The sequence below is a fragment of the Sorex araneus genome, chromosome 5 (genome assembly GCF_027595985.1).
Source record: "Sorex araneus isolate mSorAra2 chromosome 5, mSorAra2.pri, whole genome shotgun sequence".
NCBI lineage: Eukaryota > Metazoa > Chordata > Mammalia > Eulipotyphla > Soricidae > Sorex > Sorex araneus.
In genome coordinates, this window is record NC_073306.1 from 21,076,513 (window position 1) to 21,094,609 (window position 18,097).

Below are 18,097 nucleotides of genomic sequence, written 5' to 3' on the forward strand. Positions count from 1 at the left end.
TTCTCTTGTAATTTCTCCTCTTTCATTTCTAATCTTATCTGTGGTTTTTTGGTTTTCCCCCCCCCCTTGGTGAGTCTAGCTAAGAGTGGATGTTGCTTATTATTTTTGTCTGTTTCTTTCTTTTTATTTATTTATTTATTTATTTATTTATTTATTTATTTATTGGGGGGGGGGCTGGAGCGATAGCACAGCGGGTAAGGTGTTTGCCTTGCATGCAGCCGACCAGAGTTCGATTCCTCCATCCCTCTCGGAGAGCCCGGCAAGCTACCGAGAGTATCTCACCCACACAGCAGAGCCTGGCAAGCTACCCACGGCATATTCGATATGTCAAAAACAGTAACAACAAGTCTCACAATGGAGACGTTACTGGTACCCACTAGAGCAAATTGATGAGCAAAGGGATGTCAGTGATGACAATGACAGTGACGGTGATTTTGTTGTGGGCCACATCTGCTGCTGCTCAGGGTTTTACTCCCTGTGGAAGGGGTAGTTCCCTGAGGGATCAGCCCTGACAGTGCTTGGAGAACCAAGTAGTGGCAAGGACCAACCAGGCATGCTCTCTAGCCACTGAACTATCTCTCTGGCCCGGATCTTGTCTTGGTTTCATTAATCTTCTGGGGGTGAGCGGAGATATTAGTTCTACACGCTAGATGTCCACTCTAATTCTTATTATTTAGCCCTCCTTCTGTTTACTTTGGGCTTTGTTTGCTCTTCTTTTTCTAGTTTCTTAATATGCGAAGTTCAGTTATTTATACTAGCCTCTTCTTGTCCCCTGATTTATACCTGTATTGCTATGAACTTTCCCCCGCAAAACAGCTTTTTGCTGTGTCCCACATATTCTGCTAGGTCTTGCTTGATTCTAATAATCTTTTTATCTCTAATTTCTTTTTGGCTCACTGGTTGGTCAATGGTATGTTGTTAGTTTTCAAGGTTTGGATTTTCCCCAGTTTTCTCTGTGGTTCGTTTCCACCTTCAAAACACTGTGTCTTGAGAAGATACTTGATATGATTTCTATCTTCTTGATCTTATGGAGACTTCTTTAGTGTTTCCAAGCATGTTGCCAATTTTGGGCAACAGTCTATAGATACTGGACAAGACTGTGTAGTAGTCTTTTGGGGGAAGAGGACTATAAGCCTTATAGCCCTATACATATCTGTTAAGCCCACCTCTTCCATTTCTTCCTTCAAAGGCCACTGTGATTTTTTTGGTCGGGGGGTCAGATTCACTTATCCACTGGTGAGAGGAGGGTGGGAAAATCTCCTATCACTATCGTGTTGATCTTGATAGCTGTTGGCAGATGCTTTAAATATTTTGATAGTCCTTCACTTGATGTGTATGTCAATGGGTGTTGTCTTCTTGATGTGTAAATCCCTTGATCATTCTATAATGTTCATCTTTGTTCCTTATGACCTTTCAAATGTGAAGACTATTTTGTCTGATTTAAGTATGTCCACCCAATTCTTTTGTTAGTCTACTACATAACTGTATGATTATTTTTCTAGTCTTTTGCAATGAGCCTGTATTTAGCAATTTAGCATGACAGTTTGGATATATCTCTTGTAAGCAATTGAGCTCAGTTTTCTGATCCATCAACTACTCTACTCTGTGCCTTTCAATTGCCAAGTTTAGGACATTGACATGAAATGGGATTATTGAAATAAAGAACTTGATGGCCAATTTCTTTTTTTGTTTGTTTGTTTTTTTGGGTCACGACTGGCAATACACAGGGGTTCCTTCTGGCTCATACACTCAGGAATTACTCCTGGCAATGCTCGGGGGACCATATGAGATGCTGGAAATCTAACCCAGGTCAGTGTGTGCAAGGCAATCGCCCTACTCACTGTATTGCTCCAGCCCCATTGATGGCCAATTTTTAAAAAATGGGTTTGGGTTATATGTGAATTATGCCTTTGCTTCTTTGTCCTTCTTTTATTTTCTCACCCTTTGAAACCTCATACTTTGAAATCTGTCTTTTGTGTAGTAGTGAGATTCCATTTGCCTCTTCTGGTTTGTGGCTCCTAAGTATGTTTGCTCTGAGATTACCGTGCAACCTTTGAAATTCTGAGTCTCTATCCCCTTTTCAGTTCAAAGCTAGAAACCCTTAAATTCATATATGAGATTTTATTATTACTCACACACCTGCATTCCATCATTTTATGTTCTTAGTATCTTACTACCTCCTACTAGGATTTCTTTGCATTTTGTAGAAAACTTTCTAGTTCTCCTTGCAAAGCTGTTTAGTAGTTGTGAACATTTTTGATTTTATTTGTAAAGCTTCCTGTCATTCCTTCGAATCTTAGAAGTTTATTTCATTCAACGTGCTGGCTCTGTCATACCATTCTCTTTTGGCCTTAGGATATCAGTCGATAGGTTTGATATGATCTTTCCTTTATATCTAATTTTTGCTTTGATCTGAGAAAGTCTTTGCACCAACTGCCTCTGAGTGGTGCAAATGAAACTCCAAACGGACAGGCAGAACCTACTCTGTCAGCTAAGAGTTTCTTTGGGGAATCTCTTGAATTTGAAAGAAATTCCTTCCCCATTCTTGTAAACAAGTGTTTCTGACACCCAGCCCACATTATAGATAGCCCAGACTATCTTGTTTCTGGATTACTGAATGCTGTCATCAACATAAAACCAGATTAGGGGGTGGGCGGAAAGAGTGTCTAAAAGTTGTGGATGGTTTCCCAGTCTGGGCATGAGAAAACAAAGCAATTTCTGAGGGAAACCTTTGTCATGGGGTTTCCCAGGTCTTGAGTGAAATCTATGTAGGTGTTTGGTTGGGAGCACTGCACACTGAGTGTCTGGTTACCTCATTGCAACGGCCTGCATTTTATTCTTTCCTTCTCAAAGAATTAGGTAACCAGAACCCCACAAACGAACTCTGACCTATAAACTTCAGTGAGAAAAAGAGTCCATAAGACCTGGCCTTCTCCTTATCCACTTGATTCTAACCCATACAAATTTCTGAAGTGGCTAACCTGCCGTAAGATAGAATTTAAAAAATCGCCATACATAGTTTAGAGTCAATGTTCCCAAGAACGTAAAACCAAAAGACTCCATATTGACCATGCTATTGAAGGACCACAACCTCCATATTCCAGAACCCTCCACAACATTCCACTTAGAGATAAACACAAGGAAAAACCATCCTCTAGACATACCACAGTCAAACTACCAGAAACCAAGGATAAACACAGATTGTAGATTAGATAAGAAAGTAAAGCCCAACTCTTCCTTTCAAGGTTTCTCTGAGGGCTCGCCTTGTCTCCTACCTGTGTTCACCAGCTTTTCTCCTCTCCCCATCTAGACCATTCTCCAAACTGCAATTAGGTTAATCTTTTATATGCAGGGTAACCTAATCTCTCTCCTTTGCATTCGGAGTTTAAGGTTCAAACTCTTTATGTCATTGTAAGTGGCCACCTGAGAGTTGGTGTCTAGTTTTCCAAATTTCCTTCTATTACCTCACCTGGCCAGCTCTCTCCCCTGACGTTTATTTCCTTTGCCTGCCAGTCCTCTCAGCGTCTCTGGGTCTTTGCACCTGACGTTCCTGTTCTTTGGAACTCAACTTCTCATCTCACATCCCTTTTCCTGCCTTTCCTACCTTCTGTCAGATTTTAGTTTAAATGTCTTTTCTCTGGGAACCTTTCCAGAGTACCTAGTTATTTACTTGTACAGAGTTCTAGAAATTTGTCTCTTACAGACTGACATTGCATCAAAGCACACATTATGACCACTGCTTGTTTGCCTTCAAACAAATAAAAGGGCAGAAAGTAACTTTGGGATCTTCATCCAAGTCTCCTGAGGTGAAAAACAAACAAAAACCCCCAAACAATAAAAAAGCCATGAATGGTTTAAAATGTTCTTATTAATATTAAATGAACCTCAGGGCTGGAGCCATAGCGCAGCGGGTAGGGCATTCGTCTTGCACGCGGCCGACCCAGGTTCGATTCCTCCGCCCCTCTCGGAGAGCCTGGCAAGCTACCCAGAGTATCCTGCCTGCACGGCAGAGCCTGGCAAGCTACCCGTGGCATATTTGATACGTCAAAAACAGTAACAATGAGTCTCACAATGGAGACATTACTGGTGCCTGCTCGAGCAAATCAATGAGCAACGGGATAACAGTGACAGTGACAATGATAGTGACAGTGACCTTTGAGGGAGGAGGATTGGGGATTTGGTCATGCCTGGTGTTTCTTTCTTTCCTCTCTCTCTCTCTCTCTCTCTCTCTCTCTCTCTCTCTCTCTTTCTCTCTCTCTCTCCCCCTCTCTTTCTCTCTTTTTAACATAGATATGCCACATTTTATTTACCCATTCATCAGGTGAAAGACATTTGGGTCACATTTTGCACATATTGGAACGGTTTCTATGAACATTAACATACAATTCTTTGTGTTGAGATAGTTTCATCTATCCTAAGTAGACAACTAGAAGTGAACTGTTTGGTCACACAATAACTCTATAGCCAACATTTTAAAATTATGCCAAATGTTGTAAAAGTGATGACACCCGTTTACATTCCACCAGCAGAGTACAAGAGCTAGTTTCTTCACATTCTCACCAATGCCTGCTGTTGCCTTTCTTTTATTTATTTTTTATTGAATCACTGAGATGGTTACAAAGCTTTCATGATGAGTTTCAGTCATACAATGATGGAACACCCATCCCTCCACCAGTGTACATTTTCCACCACCCATGTCCCGGGTATCCCTCCCGCCATCCCTTCCCCACACACCCTGCCTCTATGGCAGACAATTTCCTTCTTCCTGGTGGTTCTTGAGGGGGACTTGAGTGACAGAGATCAAACCAGGGTTGGGTCTGTGCGAAGACAAGGGCCTAACCCTCTGGGCTGTCTCTCCAGGCCCCGACCCTCGACCCTTGTATCTTATCTTCAGGACAGTAAGACCCTTGGGGCCTGAGTGATAGTACAGTGGTTAGGGTGCATGGCTGACCAGGGTTCAATCCCTGGCTCTTCACAGAGTCCCACCCCACCAGGAGGAATTCCAGAGCCAGGAGTAGTAAGCCCCGAGTACTGCTGGGTGTGGCCCCAACCTCCGAGGGGGGGGGAGGAAGATAATATGATTTTTCTAGACTTCACTGGATTTTCTTAACTTTTTTTTCTTCTAGAAGCTTCTAGAGAAGGGTAGTACTATAGCACTGTCGTCCTGTTCATCGATTTGCTCAAGCGAGCACCAGTAACGTCTCCACTGTGAGACTTGTTACTGTTTTTGGCATATTGAATATGCCATGGGGAGCTTGCCGGGCTCTACCGTGCAGGCAGGATACTCTGGGTAGCTTGCCGGGCTCTGAGAGATAGACGGAGGAATCAAACCCGGGTCGGCCGCATGCAAGGCAAACGCCCTACCTGCTATGCTATCGCTCCAGCCCAGAGAAGGGTAAAGGCAAACTAAATAGCCTTTTCTTTACTTATTCATTATTATTATTATTATTAATTATTATTATTTTGGGTTTGGGGCCACAGCTGGTGGTGCTCAGGGCTTACTCTGGACTCTGCACTCAGGGATCACTCCTGAAGGCTTATATATGATACCAGGGATCAAACCCGGGTAGGCTGCATGCAAGGCAAGTGCCCTGCCCACTGCACTCATTCTGGCTCTGAGTAACTTAAAAAAAAAAATCGGGTCATCGTTTCAAAAAACATTTTCAAGATTTTGCTGCAAAAGAAAAAAATATAAGTGATGAAAGCATGAATATTCATATCACAGGTCCCTCTTTGCTTGCCCAATCCGAAGTCTGAAGTGCTCTCTTACATGCAAAAAAGTGTGATTATACTACTTGCATCCTCAGATGACACTCCGCCCGGCTTTTCAGTCACTCCAGGATCCGGTTCAAAAATGGCCTTCCTTGTTTTTTGTAGCCTCATGTGGCTCCTTTCCAGTTTTTATCACAGACTTTGTTTTTCTCTGCTTCCTTCTCTGCTTCCTCTTCTCAGCTCAGACAGCTTCCTCTGGCCCTGTTTTACAAACCTGCGTCTGAAACGGTCGGCTCTGTCTCATGACCTCGTGAGTTCTAGTTCAAATCTCAGTGGTAATGTTTTCTTTCCCTTTGTAAATCATTTTTTTTTTTATTTTTAGGACTGTTTAAATGTCTTTTTTTTAATTGAATCACCATGAATTACAAAGTTACGAGCATATTTATGGTTGAGTTTCAGGCATATGTTGTTCCAATGCCAATGTCCTGGAACTCATTTCTTAGCTTGGTCACTGAATTCACTCTTCAAACACAAGGCAGTATTCTATGGCATCTCTTTTTGCTTTATTATCAGTGGTGCCAAGAACACTACCAGGCTCCTGATAAATTTAAAGCACATATTTGTTACATTATTCATCACCTTGGCACATACTCTATGATAGGCTGCTGGTGTTCCTTTAGGTTACTTTTGTTTCTAATTATATGCCACCGGAAGTATTGATTGACTTATTGATTTGAATGCTGGGGACTGAATCCAGGGCCTCACAGAAGCCATTGTTCTACTCATAAGCTATATCCCCAGCCAGCAGTATGTTCAACATCATGGAACACCTCGAAGTTGATAACACTTAATAAAACATTGATATATATATACATTGTAACCTGATCTAATAACCGGCATTCTTCTTTAGCAGACTCTTCGTTGCTGTTGTTGTGAAACATAAGAAAGATGGATTAGTCTGCATTCTCAAATCAAGAGGCTGAATATTAGGACTGGTCTTTGGTCTACAACCTAGCCTTTAATCAGAACAACAAATGTAGTGATTTCATTTAAATGCCATCAACGGTGATAAATTTACTCTCTAAATCAGACTGACATTTATAAGCGTAGTTAACAAGGCTAGGCACCAAGGGTTCAAATGTCCAGGGTGATTTAGAACATTGAGTTGAGAGCTGGGTAGCAATAGGAAGAGTTTAATGAGGGTGTGAAGAGTTAGTTGGTACATTTCAGAGTGAAGCCAGAGTGAGAGCCTTAAGTTTAAGGCTTAAGTTTAGCAAGTGTGTGTGTGTGTGTGTGTGTGTATGAGAGAGAGAGAGAGAGAGAGAGAGAGAGGAGAGAGAGAGAGAGAGAGAGAGAAAGAGAGAAGTAGAAAAAGGCATCAGGATGTTGAAAGAGGGTAGGGAAGAAAAAAAACCCTCCAGAAAGATGAAAGATAGTGGGGCAGGGTGCTGGTGGTGGATAGCAAAGGGTAGTAAGTATTTACCTGGTGGTCTACCAAGATATAGGAACTGGGGTTTAAGGCGCTTGCCTTGCACAAGGTCGACCCTGATTTTATCTCTGGTACTGAACACTCAACCTCAGCATTACCAGGACTAATCCCTGAGCACAGAGCCAGGAGTCTAACCCCAATTCGTGGGGATCTGATTCCCCCCACGCGGCTAAAAAAAAAAAAAATTCATCAAATAAACTTGCTGCAAAAGGCAGAGAGCAGAGGAAGGGAGTCAGGACTGTCCGAAAGGTACGAGGAACCACGCAGAGTGGTCCCTGGCTCAGAGAGGCCGGAGACAAAGACGACGGCATCCCGAGCCCCAGGACGCAGAAGCACGAGGGGGTGGGTGGCTGCGCATCCGGACGGGGCAGAGGGTCAAGAAGGTGTCCAAGGAGCCAGTGCCCACCGGGGGAGAGTGAGCCGCTGGGGGCAGGCAGGAGGAGGAGGGGATGGGGGTGTGGACGGGGGAAACACCTACATCTGCGCAGAGCACGGGGATGTCCAAAAGAAGAAAGAGGAAAAAAAAAACACACATTTTGGGATTCCGGCGGGGGAGCGGCGGGGGCGCGGATTTTAGTGAGTTGGGTGGCCTTCCCCACTCGGATTCGGTGGGCGCGGGTGGCCAGCCTCGACAGGGAAATTCCGCGAGGGCTTCCTCCAGCGCGTCGGCGGAGGGTGCAGCGCCTCGGAGGGCACGAATTTCTCGGGGCTTGGGGGGGGTGGTGGGTGGGTGGGTCGGCGGGCGGCGCGCGCGCCCCCCACCCGCGTCCTCGGCGCGTGCACCGCGGGCCCCCGCCCCTCCCGCTCCCCGGGGAACCTGTTGCGGGCGCGCGGCGCGGCCCCGCCCCCGCCCCCGCCCCGCCCCCGCCCGCGCGCGCGCGCGCGGGGCCCGGCGCGGCTTCCGGGAGGAGCGCGCGCGCGGGGCCAACATGGCGGCGCGCAGGGCCGGGCCGGGCGGTCCCCGCGCCTGAGCGTCCCGGCGCCCTTGCTCGGCTGGCGGCGCCCGCGCGCGCCCGGGCCCGGCGGCGGCGGCGGCGGCGGCGGCGGCGGAGCGCGCGGCGCACGGGCGCGGGGACGGCGCGCGGGGAGCGGCGCGGCGCGGCCCGCCAGGCCCCGCAGCCCAGGCCCGCGCCATGGAGTCGGAGGAGGAGCAGCACATGACCACGCTGCTGTGCATGGGCTTCTCGGACCCCGCCACCATCCGCAAGGCCCTGCGCCTGGCCAAGAACGACATCAACGAGGCCGTGGCGCTGCTCACCAACGAGCGGCCGGGCCTCGACTACGGCGGCTACGAGCCCATGGACAGCGGCGGCGGCGGCGGCGGCCCCGGGCCCGGGCCCGGCGGGGGCTCGCGGGGCGACGGCGGCGGCGGCGACGGCAGCGGCGGCCCCGGCGGCGGCGGCGGCGGTGGCGGCTCCGGCTCCTCCCGGGGCGGGGGCGGCGGCGGCGGCTTCGACCCCCCGCCCGCCTACCACGAGGTGGTGGACGCCGAGGTGAGCGCGGGGCTCGCGGCCGGCGACCCGTGGGGAGGGGACACACCCCTCGGGGCGCGGCCGTGGGGAGTTAGGGACGCGGGCACCGGCCCGGCCGGGCGGCCCCCGCGCTGGCGAGGCTGGAGGCCCGTGGCGGAGGGGGAACACCCGAGGAGGGGGCGTGGGGCACGCGGCTCGGACCCGGGCTCGGAGTGGGTGCTGGCACGCAGGAGGCCCCGGGCTCCCGGGCACGGAAGGTGGGCTGGGCCAGCAGCCCCAGGAGGGGCCTGGGCCCGGCCTCTGCGCCCGGGCGCGCCCTGGAGCCCTAGCCCGGGTCCGCACGGAGGCGGTGGGGCCCGGCCCGCAGCGCAGAGGGGGGCTCCGGGATGACAGGCGCGGGGCGGGGGGTGGGGGGGTGGCCCCCCGGGGGTCAGGTATGGGGCGGAGGGTGGGGGGTCACAATGAAATCGGCATCAAGTCTGGATAGCTGGGCACGGGGGGTCAGAAGCGAGTGGACCCCCGCGCCTGCCCGCAGAGGAGGGAAGGGGGCTCCAGCCCCCCGCTAAAGGGGCCTGGGCAGAGAGGGCTGGACGCAGGGGGAGGAATCCGGGAGTGGCCCCGTCGGTCTGTCGGGAGGGACGACCGACGGCGCGTGCAGGCCGGCCCCTGACTTTGATCAGAGACAGGCAGCTGGGGTGGAGAGCCGCGGGCACGTTTCGATTGGGGTGAGAGCAGAGACGGGAGGGGAGAAGACAGACTTTCATTTGCAACGAGGGAAAACCCACCCCAGGCCACCGTGCTCCCGTGAATATAATTACTTTGCAGAAAAATGGCAGCTCAGGGGCAGGACTTGGAGTCCTCCGAGGGCCTCTTGCCAGGATCCCCTTGAGCTGGTGGGTCACTGCTAGCTCTCAGATGAGCGGGCTTGTGTTTTTAAATAGAGTTATGAATTGTGTGGGCGGGGGGGGGGGAGGGGAGAGGGTCTTCTTTCCGAGGCTCACAGCCTCCTGAAAGAAATTTCTCCTAACTAGCAGATACAGCGTGTTCGTTTTACAGAGCTTTTGCAACAGTTGCGCAGACTGGAACAGCTCCCTGAAAGGTTTCCTCACTGCTCTCTCGTTGACCAGTGTGCTGGAGATAGAGACGCTTGTTCCTGGTCGTTCCTGGTCTGGGAATTCATTCCTGCACAATTAACTTAAATCACTAAGAGATGCTTGCTTCTCTTTGCAAGTCCCCATTACTCCTCTCCTTGTTTTTGCCAGTTTTGACCCACTTTCGAAATGTAGAAGGAAGCCTCTGGTGGGGTGTTTTTTGGGTTTTTTTTTTTTGGAAGATTTAGCGTAGCTCCCGAGCTCTGCAAAGCTATGTATGCAATTCTCATGTTGTGAGGACTCACATTTTTACTCTGGTCACACCTTTTAATTTTCTAGAGGTGAAATCAAATGCAATTGTAGCGCTCCGTGACCATTTTGGGGGGTGGGGGGCGGGGTGGGGAGAGGCAGTCTCAGCAGGCTGCAGGGCTTACTCGTGGCTCTGTGCTCAGGGAGTATTTGTGGTGCTGGAGATTGAACCTAGGTCGGCTCAATGAAGGCGAGTGCCTTAATCCCTGCTCTCTTTCTGGCTGGTACTTTAAGCAGAACCTATACTGATTCTCCAGCTATTTATAAAAACTTAAGGTGCCTTCTGGTCATGCAGTTCACCCATTGAGGAGTTTGCTTCCAGGTAAAATCCAGAGAATCTCTATCCTTTTGGAGGACTGTATCACATTTCCTTGTGCTCTGGACCTGCAGGGCAGAGACTGATGAGAATTGGAGAGGAGCTGGAGACCTTGGAAGCAGGTCCAGAAATGCACAGAAGGAGATGAGGACTTTTAGCAGGGTTTTTGCTACTGTAGCTTTTCAGTTCTTACCGCCTTTGTGCAGCTGGGCTGATGGGTGGGAAACGGGCTTTTGATCTGGGGCTAGAAGGAGAGATGCTGACCACCGTGAGCATCTGCAACGTGCAGGCACTGTACTGGGTGTTTTCCTACTATCTAGTGCGCCTGGAGATACTTGGGAACACCCCCAGTGTGAGGTATGATTCTTTGGGAGGAATTTGAAACTGTAGTCAAAGCGTGCTTTCCACTCTGCTCAACTCAGGGTTATAGGATTGAATTCATTAAGTAGGATTTTAAAAAGGGGCGGGGGGGGGGGCGGCAAAGATGAAGAGGGAGAGACGCACCCTGAGGTGCCTGTACAGTCAGGGAGTGATGTCAGCAAGCACAGAATCCTGGCTGCAGGAGTTACTCGGGGAATAGCATGCCAAAGGAAAGGAGAATCGGATAATGTAGAAGAATAGAAATTAATTAGTCCTGCCTTCTTGTTTTTCAAATGTGGCCTTGCGCCGGTGAAAGGGGAAGTGGCATGTCCCTGCAGAATCAGTTCATGGAAGAGATGGAACTAGAATTTAGGCCTTCTCATTCCTGACCTGGCCCCCCTCCTCACGACCGGCTGCCTCCCTTTCTGGGGGAAGAGGGACCGGATACAAGGTCAGGGGCAGGGGCAGGGCGGCAGAGATGAACAGGGGTGGCACCAGCCAGGTGAAGCTTTTCAGCTCTTCTGTGATTTACCTGTTTTCTTTCTTAAAAGTGATTAAAATGAACTAAACTTCTGGCTCTGCTTCATAGTGAATTGCAGTTTCAGTGTCTTGAAAACATTTGGGAAGAGACAGAATAAAATCTAATTGTCAGAAAAGAAAAAAAACAAGTGTTGTTTGTTTCTTGTTTGCCCGTCGGGGACGGGCGTGATTCCCTCAGTCCGGTGCTGCCTGCCTTCCTCTGGGCTGGGACCCGAGCAGGGACCCGAGCGGGTCCTCACACGGTGCGCCTCGCAGGCAGGCTTCTCTTCTCTCCCCTCCCGAGAGCTAACTTCCCAAGGTCACTGAGCCGGTTAGGTAGGTCAGTTTGGTAATGGGGGGTGTAGGGTTTGGTATAAAATCTGGAAAATAAAAATAGACAATGCAGATCCTAGTGGAGCACAAGAAATTGCAGAGAAAGTCACCCCTTTCAATACCCATTTTAGTAAGGCTGTTGCTCGCAGACAGTGGTGTTTGCTTGTTACTAGAACGTAGGCTGTTGGTGCATGTGTAATTCTGGTTCTGGAAGGAACTTTGGGAAACAGTCCAGTTTTGAATTTGAATAGCATTACTTCAAAGCCTTTTTGTGGGGGCTGGAGTGATAGTACAGCGGGTAGTGCATTTGCCTTGCAAGCAGCCGACCTGGGTTCGATCCCCCGCATCCCATATGGGCCCCCGAGCCTGCCGGGAGTAACCCCTGAGTATTGCTGTTGGGGCCTCATAAACAAACAAAAAAAATTTTTTAATGTAGTAATTATAAAAAAAAAAATAGAAAAACCAACCACAAACCTTCCAAACCTTTTTCCGTGGCCGATAAGTCCATTCTGTTGTTAAAGAGAGTGAGATCTTACAACTGCTCTGAATGACTTACCCAGATGTTTCCCACCCCATCTCAGTGTTCTCTGTTTCTTACATGGTCTTACATACTCTGTGTGTGAGAGCATGCCCTGGGGAGCCTCCCAGGAGCTGTGAGCTTGCAGCCACCTGCCTGACTGACCAGGCGCTGCTGGGGGCGGTGGCTCCTGAAATCTATCAGCAGTGAAAGTGAAAAAGCTTGTTCTCCCTTCAGCCTCTTTATTTTGTCTTCAGATAACATAAAGGAGGACTTTTATTTGGGGTGGGGGGTGTTGGGGATAAGGATATTTCAGATACCTTTCCCATCTAACTAGCTCTATAATAATTATTTTTACAAATAACATTAGTATGATTTAGCCAATATTACAAACTTGTTTTGTTTTCCCCCCTTTTTTTGTGAGGGGACAGGGTGGGGGACTCACACCCGCTAATGCTCGGGTTACTCCTGGCTCTACATTGGGGAATTAACTCCTGGTGGTACTCGGGGGACCACAGGGGATGGAGCCCCTGTAGGCAGCGTGCAAGGCAGCCGCCATACCTGCTGTACTCTCTCTCCATCCCATTATGTTCCTTTTAAAAAGATTGTGTGTGTTGTGCGGGGGATGGAATCAAGAAACCTCACACAAGACAAGTACTCCACTGCCGAGCCACTTTGCTCCTGTTTTAATGGCCCTTGCTCCTGTTTTTTCCTGGAGATATTTTGTAGAAAGATGTCATTGCTTTTTGTTGTGTTGTGTTTTGTTTTTTAAAAGCCCCAGAGTTGGTTCTGCTATAATATAAATCATATAAAAGTGAAAATCACGGGCCGGGGGCCCAAGGGTATGCCTTGAGGTGCTTGAGACCCTGAGTTTGATCCTTGGTGACCTCAGGTTACTCCCTGGGGTGCTCGGGATGGAATCTGGGCCTCCTGTGCAGAAAGCTCTTTGAGCCGTCTCAGCAGAGGAGGCCGGGCCTCGGTGCATTGGTGAGTAGGTCATTTTAGAGAAACCAGAGCAGGCGGTAGTGACAGTGCGCAGCTTTAACTTGAAAGCAATTACAGTAGTAGAAGAGTTACGGTTTATAATGTGTATAATTGAGGATAGTATCTCAATTGAGCCATTTCAGAATACTGCCATACATTTAATGGCTGAACATTACAGCGTTGTTCTCATTTGTGTTTTAGTGTTTGTTTAGAAAGCATTAGGATCTTTTAGATTAAATTATTACTTGGATGTGAATCCTCCGCGTTACTGTTCGGCTTCCTCTCTGCGGCTGGGGAGAGGGTTTGGTTCGTGGAGCACCGTCCCACAGTGGGGAGGAGCGACGGAGTGGCTGGCAGTGTTGGGAGGTCAGGGAAGCTTGCAAGGTCTGGTGGGAGAGGAAGGAACTGCATGGGCCTCGCTACCCTGTTGGGAACAGCTCACTGAAGAGAAGTTCTAGAATGCTCTGTTTGAGAAAGTTCAGGAATGAGCCTTTTTAAGCAAGGTTTTAGCTTTCACAAAAGGTGGAAGTGAGAAAGAAAAGCAAGTTGGGAGGGTAAGGAGGCCGCTCTCCGTGCACCCGGAGGTTGCCAGCTTGGGCACAGAGGCCTGCTGAGAGAGAGACAGGGGGGTGAGGGGGTGGGGCCATGTTTCATTTTCACAAGGAAATGTTTTTCTGCACCTTCCTTCTTGGGGTTTCAGTTTCTTTATTAGGTTTGTGTTTCTCATTATAGGAATTTTCATTATTCACTGTGTCACTGTCATCCCGTTGTTCATCGATTTGCTCGAGCGGGCACCAGTAACGTCTCCATTCGTCCGAGCCTGAGATTTTAGCAGCCTCTTCTTACTCGTCTTTCCCAATGATTGGAGGCTCTTTCAGGATCAGGGGAATGAGACCTGTTATAGTTACTGTATTTGGCATATCGAATACGCCACGGGGAGTGTGCCAGGCTCTTCCCGTGCGGGCGGGATACTCTCGGCAGCTTGCCGGGCTCTCCGAGAGGGATAGAGAATGAATATCAGAAAATACAAGCAAGTATGTTAAAACTAAACACATGTGTGCTGCTTAAGTCACGTCAGTGAGCTAGACTGTAAGAGGTTGCACGGATGCTTCTCAGGCACACGCTTCCAGGAGTTTTGTTTTATAGTCTCTGGATCTTGGCCGTTGATGGGATTACATGGATTCCTTGAGTGCAGAGCCAGGAGTAACCCCTGTGCTTCACCAGGTGTGACCCAAAGAGCAAAAATAAAGTAAAATAATCACTGTCACTGTCATCCCATTGCTTATCGATTTGTTCGAGCGGGCACCAGTAATGTCTCTCATTGAGAGACTTATTGTTACTGAGCGATAGCACAGAAGTTGGGCATTCACCTTTCACGAGGCCGACCCGAGTTCGATTCCTACGCCCCTCTCGGAGAGCCCGGCAAGCTACTGAGAGTATCGAGCCCGCACGGCAGAGCCTGGCAAGCTACCCGTGCGTATTGGATATGCCAAAGTAAAATAATACAAAAATTAATTTTATATGAGGAAATGGAACATGTAGGTATAGATTATTTTTCTGAAAAGAACTAACACAATTAAGTAAAAATTTTAACTTTAGTGATCTTTTTAGAAATTGAAATGCCAGGGCCAGAGTGATAGTGGAGTGGGTAGGGCATTTGCCTTGCACACAGCCAACCTCTGTTTAATCCCTAGCATCCCATATGGTCCCCCAAGCACTGCGAGGAGTGATTTCTGAGCACAGAGCCGGGTGTGGCCCCCAAAGCAAAACAAAAGAAATAGAAAAGCTTCGGTGCTACTGCAGACAGCCCCACCATCTGTCATTTAATTTATTTAGGTTCTTTATTCTTACTGCCTGTTAATTCTAATTCTGTGTGTCTCCTCTATTCCTGCTGTTCTTCTTTTTTTTTTTTTTTTTTATTGAATCACCAAGTGGAGGGTTACAAAGTTCTCAGGATTATGTCAGTTATACAATATTCAAATACCCCTTCCTTCACCAGTGCCCATCTTACATTCCCAACCCCCCCAGTCTATCTGCCGCCCCCTCCCACCTCCCTAGTCCCCACCCTTATACGTGATAGGTTTCACTTCATTTGCGCTTATCTCGATTACATTCCATGTTTCAACACACAACTCACTACCGTTGCTGGGGTTTCCCCCCAAAAAGAAAAAGACAGTCCTATTGCCAATGAGGCATTTGATAATTCTCCATTACTAAGCATATAGAGATATTAAGTCCTGCTGTTTGTTACATAACTTTTCTTTTTCCCCCTTGCCCCGCGCCACCGAGTTCACGCCTGTTTAGTAATCGCCACGCTGTCTGACAAAGGGAAAAAAAACCGAAGAGGATGGTTATTTCCCGTCATCAGCCGGCGTGGGGCTCTGGCTTAGTTGATAGTCAAGTAGAGTGTCTGGAAGCAGTTTCTGGAACCAAAGCTCTTGCGCTGATATCGGCTCCAACTCGAGATACCACCAGCGTCCCGCTGGTCCATGTACCTAATTTTTCCCCTTATTTCCCATTCCCATGCCACCAGGTCTGTTTGCTTAATGGACATCACACTATGTTTGACACCACGCCACGTTTCTTCCCGAGAAAGAAGGATATTTCTTCTCAGCCAGCGTGGGGATATAGCTTAGTTCAGTCTAGAGAGATGGCTACCATTTTGATTGCCTTCAATATTTCAACAAAATACTTACTATTCTTGTTAGGATCACCCACAAAAGTCCGACCCATTAAGAAGGAACCATTACATACTGCTGATACTAAGATGACATTAAGTCGCACGGCCGCGGCAGCGGCCGCGCGGTTTTGGGTTTCTGTCTAAAGTCCAGGGAGAAAGTTGAAGGAGAGAGAGAGAGAGATTTCCGCACGGGGGACCTGGCGGAAACTCTCAAGTCACATACTGCAGGTTGCTGGTGGGCTGCCGGTGTCCCAAGCAGCTCCGTCCTCTTCGTCAGTCATTCTGGGGGTGCGGGCGCGGAGAAATGGGAAAGCCCACGTGGCTGCACTCTCTTTAAGTGTCCGATGTGGGCGGAGACCGGTACTTCCCCGCCCTCGATCCCCCGCCAGCCGCGCTGCGCACTTGGGTGCGTCTCTCCATTTTGTGCTCAGAAGTGGGATAGATGCTGTGCTGTGCCCAGAGGTTGAGGGAAAGAGAGATAGATTAAAGAAGAAAAAAAAAAAAGAGAAACGCCAGGCCCCCGCTCGGGGGACCTGGCGGAAACTCTCAAGTCACATACTGCAGGTTGCTGGTGGGCTGCCGGTGTCCCAAGCAGCTCCGTCCTCTTCGTCAGTCATTCTGGGGGTGCGGGCGCGGAGAAATGGGTCCTGCTGTTCTTCTTAATATTCCTTTTTCATTGTTTGTCCTTACTGAACACCATTCACCTACCTGACTGATTTTTTCCTTTTGTTTTGGAACCACACCTGGCCATACTTTGGGTGGCTCCTAGCTGTGTTGGGGTGTGGGGACCATATGGGATACCGGGGATCAAACCTGGGTTGGCTGTGTGTAAGGCAAGTGCCCTACCTGCTGCACTATGGCTCCAGCCTCTGTAATATATATATATATATATATATATTTTTTACATGCACATTTTGATCATGGGGTAACTATTCAGAATTTTTTGAGGATTTTTTTTTATTACCTGTGGGTAAAATTATTTGCGGGGGAAGGGATGAGCACAGCCAGTTGTGGCCCTCAAACAGACATTAAATGCTTAATGTCAGAGTAACAAAACAGCTTAGTACATCGCACTAACTAGTTACCGTTCGCTGAGGTGGTTTTATGGCTCAGTGTGTGCCAGGCGCTGAGGAAGTGTTGGGAGCCGCGGTGAACCCATTACCCGCAATCCCTCCTCTGCTGTATCGATCGGGGTGGCTGGCTTCCTCTTGCTCGGTGCCTAATAAATTAAAATGTTTGAATGAAGAAATTAGCGACCTCGATGAGTTGTGGGTTAAGTAGAAAAGAGCTCAGATCTATCAAAAGCCTTTGAATAGGGCCTCAAGAATTTTCAGTGATGTTATTTGATCTCTAGTGACATCCATTACCAGGAAACCAAGTGATACTTTCTTCCAAGTGACATTTCTTTAGTGCCATGGAATGTACAGAATTTCTATTTCTTTGCCTGTGGTATGTTTAATATTATTAATAGGTTAATGATTCTCTGTTTAGTATCTCTTTAAATTGGTGCCAGTTTGAAATAATTAAATGTCAGTCTGAAAGCGTGAATATTAGTCTTTCTTAGAAAAGAGTTTGCTATGGTATCTGGTCACATTTTAGACTAAAAAAAAATCTCTTAATGATGGCTGATCATGTATATATTTCAAGACTAGACAAGTGTTGGTTTTTAGAAACATGTGTGATAGTGCGTATAGCGGTAGTTCTGTAAATGAAATCTGTCTAGATCAGTCATTAGTGGTTTTTTTTTTTGGGGGGGGGGGAGTCTGTAGCAGTGCTTGGGAGCCCGTGGGCCACCCCTGGCGGACTTGGCCTGCCGGTGAGGTGCACAGGCCCTGCCATATGGCGCTACTAGTCCACAGGGTTACTGGCAGTGCTGGGGAGGGGGCCACACGGGGCCTTGGGGCCTGACTCCAACCCTTTGACCAGTCTCCCCGGCCTCACTGCTGTGCCTTGTCACGGTCAGTTTTTGTGTTGGAGTGGGCTCTGTTTGGTAGAGCAACGCTTTTTAAATGTTAGTAGCTTTTGCTTTGTGAGATTCCCTTTTCATGATGTCTGTTTGAGATGTTCTGACGAGTTAGAGTAGGACTAGGTCATTCTGCATTTCACTGATAACAATTACAGTGTTTGTTCATATTTGGTTTTGAGCAAGTATCTGGTTTTTATTGAGCAACCACTAATCACAGTATTAAAATTATGCTAGGAAGAGTATAGATGAGATAGAAGATGTGATAGGTGTGCAGATAGATCGACATCTGTGGCGACTAACAAGCAAGGGCTGCTTGCTTTTCGCTGCTTGGAGGTTTATATGGTGGGAG

At 48.4% G+C, this 18,097-nt stretch overlaps 1 protein-coding gene across 3 annotated transcripts in view; it reads left to right on the forward strand.

The window, feature by feature from the left end:
- Positions 1 to 8,254: 8,254 nt before the first annotated feature.
- Positions 8,255 to 18,097, forward strand: part of USP24 (ubiquitin specific peptidase 24) — a 132,965-nt gene continuing 123,122 nt past the window's right edge. For 2 of the 3 annotated variants that reach the window (XM_055140933.1, XM_055140934.1), the window contains exon 1: positions 8,256 to 8,694. In XM_055140933.1, coding sequence (XP_054996908.1) covers positions 8,335 to 8,694 — 360 coding nt within the window. In that variant the 5' untranslated portion in view covers positions 8,256 to 8,334. Of the gene's footprint in view, positions 8,695 to 18,097 lie in introns of all 3 variants that reach the window. The other variant, XM_055140935.1, reaches the window with a different exon arrangement.